At 31.6% G+C, this 13,732-nt stretch overlaps 1 protein-coding gene across 4 annotated transcripts in view; it reads right to left on the reverse strand.

Annotated features, from left to right (window-relative positions):
- The window catches only part of LOC117172585 (protein amnionless-like), a 442,636-nt gene extending 432,854 nt beyond the window's left edge, over positions 1–9,782 (reverse strand). For 2 of the 4 annotated variants that reach the window (XM_033360664.1, XM_033360667.1), the window contains exon 1: positions 9,339–9,781. In XM_033360664.1, the coding sequence (XP_033216555.1) occupies positions 9,339–9,620 (282 nt within the window). In that variant the 5' untranslated portion in view covers positions 9,621–9,781. Of the gene's footprint in view, positions 1–9,338 lie in introns of all 4 variants that reach the window. The other 2 variants (XM_033360665.1, XM_033360666.1) reach the window with 1 other exon arrangement.
- Positions 9,783–13,732: the final 3,950 nt, after the last annotated feature.

Below are 13,732 nucleotides of genomic sequence, written 5' to 3' on the forward strand. Positions count from 1 at the left end.
AAAATATATAAATAAATTTAAAAAAATATCGATTCCAGGTGAAAGATTCACCACAACAAAAAATAAACGTCCTAGATAAACTTTAGATGAATCAAAGATAATTTCTGACTTTTAACCTTGCCTGGATAATCTGTCGCCTTATACCCAGGAAACAAGAAACAATTGACCGCGTTTCAATCGTATTTCAAGTCGTATGAAATGTGTATCTTAAAGAGGAATGGCAGATTGCTGACGATAGGTCAGAGGTACCAGTGAATTGGAGAATTGATTATTTTACGATTTACCAAGAAATATTTCGTTATCGATTAAAAAACTACGGTTAATCGTAATTACACTATTGGGATCCGCTGCGCTTCAATACCCCATGTATTTTTTCAATATGGACAAAATGTGAACTCGCGACACCATGAGGTAGGATTTTGATTTTAATTTGAGCTTATAACAACCATTTTTTAATTATTTCGCATAGATTAAACTACTAAGGGGATGAAAACAATTAAGATTTATTGGAAATTAAGTGTTACATATGTGTAATTTTCATCGTATACAACGAAAAACACGATTTATGTTAAAATTGTTTTTGTCAAGAAAATCTTTATTTTAGTATGTTATATAGGTTTAAACAAATTATAAGCTCCAATTTAGTTACCTTGATATAAAATTGAACTTAAAATAAATTTTGATTAATTTATACATGGAATATTTAGTATCTAAAAAATGATAACCTAAAAGTTAGTTCATAGAATTCATATTTCATTTCTGCTCGTCTATAATTAATATTTGTTGCCTCTTTTGAACCAAAAATCTTGCTATATGCATTAACTAAAGTTCATTTTAGCTCATGGTGTGCTGAAGCTTATATGATATAGTAAAATAATTATTTTCTAGACGAACACAGTTTTAACAGGAATTGTGTTTTTTCACTGAATACGATAAAAATTCTACATTGAACACTTAGTTTCCGAAAAATATTCATTTTTTGTATTCACTTATTGTTCTAAACTAGTAAAAACAGTGTTAAAATTGGTTTTAAGCCCAATTTCAAATGCAGCTAAGAAATTCTACCTGCAGGTAGCATTCTTATGGTTTCACAAGTTCGCGACAGTGAACAGTCCCTAACTTATCTGCATTTTCCTATTCAAATTTATTTGCAGCCACTTCCCATTCACTACAATTAAATAATGAAGAGCCCAATCTGCATTATACAATTCATCGGACTTCATCAAACATCACTTGTATGATGCAGATTCGTTTCTGTAGAAGGAAACCTGCTTTTTCTCCGTTCAGTTTGACATCCTTCAAACTAAATTTCATTGAGAACTTAAAACGATTCATGCGTTTCTTCTGTCAATCGTAAATCACGAACTGAACTTAATTTAGTTTTTTGAAGTTATATTCTCCCATTCAGAATGTCTTAAAACGATAGAACGAGTACATCTCCGAATGTGGCTTGGCAGATTTAATTAATTAAAAATAGCTGAACAATTCAAAGAGTCCCAAAACAATTGAAATGCAACTTTGCCAATCTGGAATTTTAAAATACACATTTCGAAGCGCTCCAGTTCAATCGTTTCTTTTTTCCTGGGTAACCTTTCTATTTTTATTCGAAATTTAGCGAGAATTACGACGACAGCTCTATCTATAGTCGTTTAACTTCATTAAATTGGAAATAAATGAGGATTCCCATCGATCAGTTACTTTTTACGCTTTTTGCTAAACAGTGTTAAATAAGTTCTAATTCATATACAATAGTGCGATTTATTTCGGAGGAGATATATCAGTAGGAACATTTTTTTCATGTTTTCTGTTGCTGATTCTATATATTTTATCGAAATTTGCTCACTTCAGCGTGACGCAGTAGACGAGATCCGAATTATATTCCTAACCTCGGTGAAACTTTATTTGAAATATGCTTAATTTTTAACCGTTGCAAGTATAACCTCCAACAAATTTGAACTTTTTTTTGTTGTGTTTTAGATCTGGTGTCCCGATTTATAGCTCGAATTCACTCATACTCTGCCGTTTTACCATTTCTTATAAAGACGCCGAAGCAGATAGCAGCTTTTATTTTATCGTAGGATAAACTTTCCCCAAATAGCATGTAAACTTTAAAAGTGGGAAATTTTATATACAACAAAATTTAACTTTGTGAAAATAATGCTTGAAAAAAATGAATGATCTCCGAGAAAACGCTCGTCAGAGGAACGACGCGTCCCAAACAGATGTCAGATCTAACACAGAAAAAGCTGTAAGACTTTCTTATATCTATTTAAGTTTCCTATCTTGGTAAGACCAGACGAAAAGAAGTGAGTCCCAAAAAAACCATAAGTGAATAATTGGGTTTTGCGAGTTTTTAACGCTAATTCATTTTTCTTGCGGTTATCTTTTATAGAATTGTTTATTTATTACATAAAATATTACTTTTAACTGATAACAAGATGTTTAAAAAAATGCCGAAAAGAATTTACTATTGGTTATAGCAATTTTCTCTTAGAATACAATTAGAAAGTGGCGGTTTCTTCTGAAATATCCCACCATTTTTAAGCATTTCACTCACAGTGATGCAGTACTTAAAAGTTTAAATTATGTATTATTGTTCATAACTATATGTTTTTAGAGTTCTGTTAGAAAGTTTCCATTTTTTTTTAGTTTTCAACTTTTCTTTGGATTTTTATTTAGGAGAAAATAATAAGCATGAAAAAGAATTATTTTGTTGAAAATTTCTCCTGTTTTGGATATTGTTTCTGAAATAACAACTTTAAAATAATGACCTTACTCCTCATTTTGCAATAAAGATCCTGAAAATTAATCGTTTGCTATGTAAAATAGTATATTATGTACCCACACAGTAAAGTTTAATTTTATACGAGCATGCAGAATTTAACGCCCGCGGCGCACAGTGTTAAATTTTTTTTTTTGACAAAATGAAAAATCTCGCGATTCAAAAATGATAGAGACACGAACCCAACGGTATTTTAAAGCTTGTATCATTTATAACAGAGGAAAAATAATGCAGTTCATGCATATGAAAATTTTGACCTTCATAGCGAAGGTAAAAGATCGAGTTTAAAAAAAGTGGTTTTTTGCTGTTTTGACACCTTTAACCATATATTTTTTTCAAAACTAAGTGTGTTTTCTGATAGCTCTCCTCACGAGGAATAAGAATATGTACTCTAAGCTTTGTTTTCATCAAGCTACGACTGAGAAAAAAACGATCAAACTATCATACTTATCAACTACAATTTATATCAACAATTCCATTGGTTTTCGATAAAGTAAGTATTTGAATCCGACCAAATAAATACATATTTTCAAGAATTTAGATGAATTTATGTATTTAGTTGGTCGGATTTAAGCCTCAAAGCCAACAGGGCTTTGAGCAAGTTAATATACTTCATTATGTAGAAACTTTAGAGTATGGAGATACCTGAAACCAAAACTGGAAACTAAACGAGCTGTTTTTGCTAAAAAAATTGCATTAAAACATTCCGAGTGCAAAGAATACATATCCAAGAGCAAATGGCGAGGCAACCCTTTATCGAGCAGCGCGCAATGAAAATGTAACCTCTCAGAAGGCATTTTTTATGATAGGAAATACGTGATAAACGCCGTGAGAGTTGTTATTGGGAAAAATTTTTTTTTAAAAATATGTATATTTTTTTGCCTGTACGTGGAGAAACCTTCTGTTGCAATATTTGCTAAAAATCAGACTAGATTTTACTAATTTTAGTTTGCAATGGAGGGACATAGCGGAACATAGTCCAACTATAAAATTCATTGGAATAAAATTTTAAAATGTTACATACATTTCAAAAAAAGGTTAGAAGTATTTGCAAAGCTCTGTAGTAAATCAGCGTATTATAGCCAATTACTAATTTCGGGAGAAGTTACTTCCAAATTTCTTGTATGAATATCTGCAGAAGATCGCAATATTTGGAAAGTACTATAGTAGCGTCGAGAGAGACCGGCGCACTGATTCAGTAAGCGACTTTGAAAAATTGGTGCAGCCATATATTAGCAGACGAAAAAAAACCCAACATGCGGTGCGTCGCGTTGAAGGTTACGACACATGTATCCTTTACACAAGTATACGACGTTAACGCAGACTTATTTATTATGGGATGTTGAACTCTTTCACACTATTATATTCATTTAAATTGCAATTGAACAATACACCTGATTATATATGGTTTATATTTTATCATATACATGCAGGAATATTATATTACAAGCTGAAACAGAAAAATATGATTAAAGTAAAGCTGGTGGGAATCGAACTCGGATCTCCAACGCGGCAGCACGGCGATATTCCATCCTGCTAAACTAGATAATAAGATCCAGAAATGTATCGCTCTTATCAATTAAATGCAAGCAGTAAAATTGATTTCCATTAAATTATTCATTAATTGTTCACCAGTGATGGCATTTTTCAAATTCTAAGCACCATATCTTAACATAATCAAATATCCTAATATCGAGGTTTAAAAATGATTTTTTGCTCTTTGTGGAAAATTTGTTTTTCATTTGTAACTTTTCGAATTATAATAATCTATTGTAATAAAGACTTTTGCATCAAACCAAATTGCGTGTTTGATAAATTTAAGGAATTTCAGTAAAGCGTTGGTCGGCTGACATCGTTTACGCTCGGATGCACTTGGTCCAACGCTACACTGTTAAAAATAATATTAAATTTAATAATCCCATGTGTGTTAAAATTGATATATCAAGCATATGAAATCGCCATTTAGGGCGACTATAATAAATTTCATATACATTCATATTAATCACTCACAAGAAGAATCAGATCATTCCATTTTTCTCAAATTCAAAATAAGTTTAGCAGTAATTTTCGATTGTAAATAATAAAACATGATACCTTCTTCCTGTTAACCAGAAATAAAATTGGATTTCGAGTGAAAAAGTTCAATTAAGCAAATAAGTAACAGGCCTAACCTATAATTAACTGTCTTTCGCCTTAAATTTGGACTATTTAGAGCGAAATTAGGAAAAAGTTTTACCCGTGCATTGCACTTTCATAATAAATAACAATTCAGTCGAAAAATTCTACATTATTAATTTAATTAAGAATATTTGACAAGATATAAAGTAATTAAAGCATGTTGAGTTTTCACGCACATTGCTATACTGATCTGTATATTAAATTTAATGCACATGTATGTTAAATTCACTACACCAATGTATGTTACATTTCAGCAGCGGTAGTGCATATTTGCTTCACACACATGTATATTAAACCTCGTACAGATTTTTCTAACAGTGTAGGCTCGCTTACTAAGTCACTTACTAATATTCGAGGGCGATCTTCCGAATTTGACTTACTCTATAATACAAAAAATAGAAAGTGTCATAGTATGATTCGTAATACTACAGACAATATCGATTCCTCTTACAAAGTGAGCCTTTTATGTTATTTTAGGTACTTATTACTTCTACTCTTTTTATGTAATTCAATTATGTCTCTACTCATTTATCCTATCTAGGATTTTACTACAAAAAATACTAAGACTTCGTATTATCAATATGAAAATTTCATATAATAATAGCATAGCTTACGACTATTGTAATAAAATATACGAATTATCGTCTTGGTCCCCCGATTGTAACCTAATTTACTATTTTTTCTTGTACAAAGTGTCTCAATGCACTTGAATAAATTTGATAGCGAGAGCATGGAAATTCAACAAAGATTTAGAATTTGCTTTTAGAACAACCTACTGCCCGGGCTAAGAATCATAAGTATGGAAGTGATCAATCATTGACTTTCTGAAGTATAAAATTTGTATGGATAAAGCATAGCTGAAGTATAGCTGGGGCATATATGAAGTGTAGAATGTACCTGATTAAGGATAAAGTATTAGGCATAGAATAGTTCTCATTTGTTCTTCAAGGTTATACCTAGAAACGGGATAAAAGTAATGCAACATGATAGACAGCACGTTCGATAATATAAAAAGTTCGCGATTCTATAGTGATTCCGTGAGCAAAAATGGTATTGAACATTGTTCGCGACTGCAACGCAAAGCTGCGTTAATACAATGTGAAAGTTCTATACAAAATTCGATAAATTTTTCCTTACGACATACACGTCGGAATTAAAAATTACCTTCTGTCTTTTTTAGCGTTATGCAAAACCATCATAACACGAAGATCTATTATTGAAAATTTATATTTATCTTATACATGATTGAGAATTCCAAAATCATTGATTACTAACCATATAATGTTATTATCACCCAAAATTAAAAACTTTAAGTGAAATTATTATTTAGATGACCTATCTATTCTTCAATGATTTATAGTATGAAGTTAAATAGCTGACGATGCAATTGAGATTTTACTCATTTGCATTTAAATTATTTCAAAAACTGCTAAAAATATTTTTGGATATTCTGGACCTATAATTTATATTTATTTTAGATAACACATTATCTCCTATAACCCACACTGAAAAAAATAATGTTTTGAATCAATTGAATGCATTTATTTGAATCCTATTGCTTTGCGCGAAGAAAATATTCTTCAGTAGTAGACATTTTTATATAAACCAGACATATATTTTGTTGATCTAAAGAAATTAATTCTTTGGCCATATTTTCTTGATTCAAATAAATATTTTTTACATTCAAGAAAATGATTTCCTTGATTTAAAAGGTATAGATTCGTTTAAAATTGGATTAATTTTTCAAAGAAATATTTATTTGATTCAATGAGTTCGATTCTTTGAATTGATTAGGACGATTTGGGATTAATTAATTTTCCATACTTGAATAGTATATTCAGGTTAAATTAAATCAAAGAAGTAATGGTTTCATTTAAAGTAATAATAATTAAATTGAAAAAACATCTATTTGCTATAAAAGAGTACATGCATTGACACTATATATATATTATATCAACCAAAGGTCGAAACTGAAGAAACCATGGGGAAGATTGCAATATTTGCAAAGGACTATAGTAACGTCGAGAGAGACCGGCGCACTGATTTAGTAAGCGACTTAGTAAAAATTGGTGCAGTCAGATTAGCAGACGAAAAAAAATAAACCCAACATGCGCCGCGTAGCGTTGAAACTCACGACATGTATCCTTTACACGAGCATACGACGTAAATACAGACTTATTTATTATGGGATGTTAAACTCTTTCACACTATTATATTTATTTAAATTGCAATTGTACAGTACACCTGATAATATATAGTTTATATTTTATCATATACGAACAAGAATATTATTTTACAAGCTAAAACAGAAAAATATGAGTAAAGTAAAGCTGGTGGGAATCGAACATGGGTCTCCAATGCGGCAGCATGGCGATAATCCATCCTGCTAAACTAGATAATGAGATCCAGAAATGTATCGCTCTTATCAATTAAATGCAAGCAGTCAAATTGACATCTATTAAATTATTTATTAATTGTTCACAGTGATGGAATTTTTTAAATTCTAAGCTTTATATATTGACGTAATCAAATATCCTAATATCGAGGTTAAAAAATTATTTTTTGCTCTCTGTGGAAAATTTGTTTTCCAATTGTAACTTTTCGAATTATCCTAATTTATTGTAATAAGGATCTTTGCATTAAACTATATTGAGTGATTGATAAATTTAAGGAATTTCAGTAGAGCGTTGGTCGGCTGACATCGTTTACGCTCGGCTGTACTCGGTCCAACGCTAGGCTTGCTTACTAAGTCACTTGCTAATATTCGAGAGCGATCTTTCGAATTTGTCTTACTCTATAATACAAAAAATAGAAAGTGTCGTAGTATAATATTTATATTCTTACAGACAATAACAATTCGTCTTACAAATTACTACTAAGACTTCGTATTATCAATAGGAAAATTTCATATAAAAATAGCATAGCTTACGATTATTGTATTAAAATATACGAATTATCGGCTTGGTCTCTCGATTCTAACCTAATTTAGTAATTTTTCCAGTACAAAGTTTCTCAGTGCACGCACCCTACACACTTACTTAGTGGTGGGAGGGTGCCTACAGCTTAAGGTGGGTTCCGAATCACCAAGAGCAACAGCTTTAAGTACTTAGAGAAAACCTTTTTCTCTAGAGGTACCGGTCCCACGACTCTCCGGAGATAAGAAAACTCTTTTGCTAGGCTCGTATCCATCGCATGGGACGCCGAGGCTCTTCCAGAGTGTGGAGCGGTAATCGAACCCGCAAGGCGACGGAGTGGGTCCAAAGCCTAAGCTTTAGCCCCCACGACCATCGTCCCACTCTTCATTCATTTAGTTTAAAATATCTATTTTTGATCTTCAATTAATATTTCTTTCATTCAGTGGAATAGTCCCTTCAACTAATCGATCGTACTTTTGAATCAAACAATGTTAGCTCAATTCTATTAAAATTTCTTTGACTGAAATAAATAATTTTTTCCAACAAAGTGCTTATATTTATTTGCCACAAATAAATATTTCTTCAAAAATAACCAGGAGTTTTAATTAATTCAGAGAAGTAAAATTCACTTGGTACAAGTTATCTTTTTTTCAGTGTATATCATAAAGAATTGAACTATATATACTATGGCCATATTTTCCTATACTGCAAACATACTTTTCATAAATGAATTATATTTTACAGATTCATTTTAGCCATACTTTGACAAAAATTCAGCTATACTTAAGCTATAATTTATTTATACTGCAGCCATACTTTTTAGATATACCTTAGCAATACTTTCCCTATACTTCAAATATACATCGTTATACTTTGCCTATGTATGAGCTACACATTTAATACAATTTATTCAAATAGACATGAAGTATGGGATGGTCTCATTTTATTTACTTTTCCCCCTGGCGTAAACTGAACAGAACCATAATCTTATTCAGGGACATTAGTTATAAGTCAAAGCAATAAGTCAAAGTTAATAGAACGCATCAGCGAACGCATTACGCCTTTACACCTCGAAACTCTTCATATATATTTTAGCAAGCATATGTAAAACATTGGTAAAATCAGAGGCGTCAATAATTTATGGTATGTATTTACCAACAAGTTTTATACATTAATTCAAATACTATATTTTAAACAATAATTTTTTCTAATTTTATTATTTTATAATTTTAATTTGTTTTAATTTGTTTTAATTTTTTTAAAAATTTTATCATAAAAAATTTTTCATCTGAATATATTTTGATAAATATTTACTCTTTCATCTTGTTATGAAAGCGCGAGTTTAAATGTTTAAACTGAAGTACGAAAAAATTGGAAACTATGATTTTTTATGCAAAGCGTCTAAACTAAAGTAACCTTAACTTATGTTCTAAATAACCACAAGCTTTTTAATAAATATTAACCTTAAGTGCTCCATTTTTTGCCAGAACCAAGGCCCCGTCTGTGGGTAAATCTATTTTAGAAAGTCTTAAGTCACCCTCGACCGGAACTCCAGCGATGTGTCTCATTTCCAAGGGAAAAATTACGTGACTGTCCATGTCTGGAACTCGCCCATCTATCCAATTATTTTCACAATTCCACTCTTGGTTAGGTAACCAATGTTTCTTCAACCCCTGAGACAATTCATTCAATCCCAGCAACAAAAAGATTCGTAAAACCTTCTTCAATTGACACATATTTCGCATATTATTTCTCACAAGCACAATGAACTTTCACAAATTTAAATTATTTTCATCATACAAATTAGGTTTAACTACGTTGTTATTGTATTACGAAGGATAAAATTAATTGCAATCACTAAGTTTGTGGTTCGTTACATTATAGTGAACAAGACTGATCGAGAGAGCCGCTTAATCAGGATTTAGGGGGGCGTATCTCCACTGATTGTGGTGGGAGTATTAAGGCCTATATTTACGCTGATAATTTGCATGCATACTAGATTTAGAGAATCAAAGCGATGCTATGCAATATCCATGTACTCCCATAGTACAGTGCATTAATTAAATAGAGCTTCCAATTTCAAAAGTAGAAAATTAATTAAACACAAGCATTATTGTTCTTCCAATGAGCGCTTAGCAATTACTTTTTACAGAACAATTATGTAAGTTTCATTTGCATTATTAATAGTAACAAGTATTCTACTACAGGATCCAGTCTGCTCCCATTTTTGGTCGAAGTTCATTATTGGTATGTAATATCGGACTTATTTCAAATTTATTTCATTTTAAAATAGATAGGCTATGGATTTCAAGCCGCAGAACTATGTAGTTTCTTTACGGAATTAGTAAGGAAATTTAATAGTGGCGTATACAATCTTTAAAAGCTCGGCTTGGCGGAACGGGACGATTCTGGCTAGGTCGGATTGCGACCTCGAAACCCGATCCGATCTACATCTATTTCCGATTACATCTATTTAATATATAGGGAAAAATGAATTCAAGACAAAATTTTCAAAAAAGTCTTTAAAAAATGTTCAAAAGTTTCAAGTCTTTTGGTCAATTTAATATGTTCTAATTTTTCGGTAAATTTTGAAGAATGACGATAAATCTCACTTTAATCCGAAAAGAAAAATCACTTTAATATTTGCAGCGTACATAATTATTTTGTATCGGCTCGAGGAGGGTGGGGTTTAGTGTTCATAACCCGGATCAAAAAACCGACTGTTACCAAAAACTAGAAACCCTGGCCGATTTATTTTGTACGCCAAATTCTGCCGTTGAAACTAAGATACATAAGTGACATTTTTATGAAAAATGAGTTTTTGGTATCGTTGGATTCGTAAGAGAAAGCTGCATCTAACTGTGTTAATAAACATTATTAATCATTCATATTTATTGCAAACAAATGATTGTTTATAAATGGGGAAAGTCGAAAAAGTTGAAAAATACAACAGAAAAGGTTACGCAAAGCACTTTGCGTTACCCTTTCTGTTGTACAAGACATGCAATACGTCATCAGCATACACACCCAATGGGAAATGCCCTGCATTGAGCCGTAACTTACTTCTGGCGCAGTACTGAGCCAGTAGTCAATTTTTCATTGGGAATGAAAAAGAAAATACAGAACTTTGTGTCTTTTTTGCGTTGTAAAAGTGACAGAGTGCGGAGTGGATTTACAAACGAAAAGAATCGCTTGTTCTTACTTATGGTTTAGACTTGTGAATTAGCTCGGACTCTGATCGGACATCCACGGGAAATAAGATCCGGCTAAATTCGCTTATACACTAGCGACTTGCGTCGATCTTTTGGGTAAGTTCCGAAAAGACACTGACTAGCGACTAGCAAACATCGCAAGTCCATTTTTCAATAGAAATTGTATAAAAAATAAAAAATTGTATTGCTTAATATAAAAAGCACATTGTTTTTACACAAATAGCGCATATTAATTATACTATATACATATTTATTCGATATTAGAGGTCTATGAGCAGACAGTTTTTCTTGATTTTTTTATTTCGAGAGGGATTAGACTTGTGTATCTTTTTAGTTTGTACGGCAGAAATAATATTTACTTGGAGGATATCATTTTTTAAGTCGTGTAGAAAATCCATGCTCAAGTAATTGAGTAAGACGACATGCATCTTATCGACTTAAAAAATAGCTTTTTTGCAATGTTATACGTTTTGGGGCGTATTGATAATACAAATTTCAGGATATAGAAGAAACTGTGGACCTATTATTTTCCTTTTCACATAAAAGGCAACAACTTAAAATTGTGTTTTAATATTAACAAATTCTGATGCATTTTAAAAAATTTCCGAGGAAATTCAAAAATGCATGTTTTTTCGATTTGCTTCGAAATTATTAGTTGTATTGTAAAAGTGGTAAAAATAAAGTTGAAGATCTCTGTAAAATACATCTTTTTCGTTTCAATAATTTTTTTACTGAAATGGCCTTTGTCGAGAAAATCGAAAAATTAAAAATTGGTAGAAATGTATGATATTTTTCAAAATCATTGAGCATTTTTATTTTTGTTCACTAGTGGACCTCATGAAAAATATAAATCACTATTTTCGAGCTTCAAACATCCTAATTTGTTAGTTTTTCACTGATTAATAAAAATGTCTCGATATTTATTGCATTCTTATCTCAATAAGAAGGTAATGGGTTGATGTGAAAGTTAAATTTCATGAATTTCATCAAATCTCGACCTTTTCAGATTGACTGAATGATAATCATAACTCTCGAAGGAATTACCTGCATTGGAAAGACTAATATTTTCGATCGAAAATTGAAGTTAAGGCCATGTAACGAGTAGAACCGCTGAAAAAGTCAGCCTTAAGATTAATATTTTTCCATTTATATTGAAAAATAAAAGTTTAAATGACGCGGAGATTTTTTTCGGGAAATGTTAATGAGTATTAAAGGATCGATTGTGGCCTGGCACAGAATTGGGAGGAGAACAAAATTTATGTATGAAAATAATGATTATCGATGGAAGCATTAAGCTTTACAGCAGAATTATGACTTTTAACATTCTCTGTCGGTAGTCAAACAATCTGTATGGCCCACATACCCGCAGAAGTTTGAAATCCTCTAGTCGCTGCGATAGTGCTGCTTTGACACAGCTGATACGTACTTGTTTATTTGCATTTCAAGTGCAAACATTAGTTTCTGCATCATTTGTGAATAATGTTCGTGAGCGATTTTGGATGTTTTGCTCCACTTTGATAAGCATAAACCTCATAAGTAGTCCATTGACAACATTGAAAAATGCTTGCTGGGTTTTAAGCACGGTCGGTATTTCTCCAAAGTAGTAATTAAAAAAAAACTTTTTTCACCATTCTAATTATTAAGGAATAGAGACACATTCCTGCATGCCTTCTATTTAGCGTGTCAAATTTTTAACGCGATATCTCATTCCTTGTGTACATAAGTTGGGAAAGAAAAGTACCGATCTAACTTCCACATGTATATACTTCGCAATTTTTTTCTTTAAAATGTCCACTAAAACAAAGCCGAGAAATATACTTTATTACCTCTTTTTTCATTACCCAAACTTCCAGAGCGATACCACTTTTAGTTCAGACGTAAAGTGGGAAAGAAAAATTGAGGACCAGGTTTGGTCACGTGACCCTCTCGTCACATGGCCTTAAGAAAGAGTGATATTCATAAAGTAAGAATACAACTGCAGTTGCCATAACTAGCAGTTAAGATAACATACGTTGCAAAATAGATTAGAACAATCACTACTCGCAATAGTGAGGTGCAGTAAGAGGAAAAATATTTGAAGATATACAGCAAAAAAAGTACTTAATTTAAGTCGAAATTTCGGCTTATTTTTAGGTGTCCCAAAAAGAAGCATAGGCAAACTGAAATTAAAAACTACATCTGGACATTAAATCAAGGGAATTGGATTTCTGAAATTCAGGGAGGCACGACCTGAAGTTCAGGTATGCTCGCTCTTCAATTAAGAATATATGTATACTGAAAGCTAATGTAACCTTAAGTTAATACTCTACTCTAAATGAAATTAAGGGTAATATTCTAACTAAAAACCAGAAATTTCTCACGCCTTACTGACACTCCTTAGCTATTCTTATATATTTATTCGTTTTAGATAATATACATGTTGGGTTCTAACTTGCAAGAAAATACAGAAATAGTAGGAAGCATGAAAAAAGCGGTATAAAGGGGGCAGGTGCAGTCCAAAATATTCGGAAAATTGCGTTCTGTTGTGTATTAAATGGACGCTCACGTTGTGAAGTAAACAGTTTTGTAATAATTAAATAATTTTAATGGGTTTAAAAATCAAAATATTGGCTGAAGACTGAAACTGATTTTGCTGCAGCACTTTT

This window comes from Belonocnema kinseyi, chromosome 5 (genome assembly GCF_010883055.1).
Source record: "Belonocnema kinseyi isolate 2016_QV_RU_SX_M_011 chromosome 5, B_treatae_v1, whole genome shotgun sequence".
Classification (NCBI taxonomy): Eukaryota; Metazoa; Arthropoda; class Insecta; order Hymenoptera; family Cynipidae; genus Belonocnema; species Belonocnema kinseyi.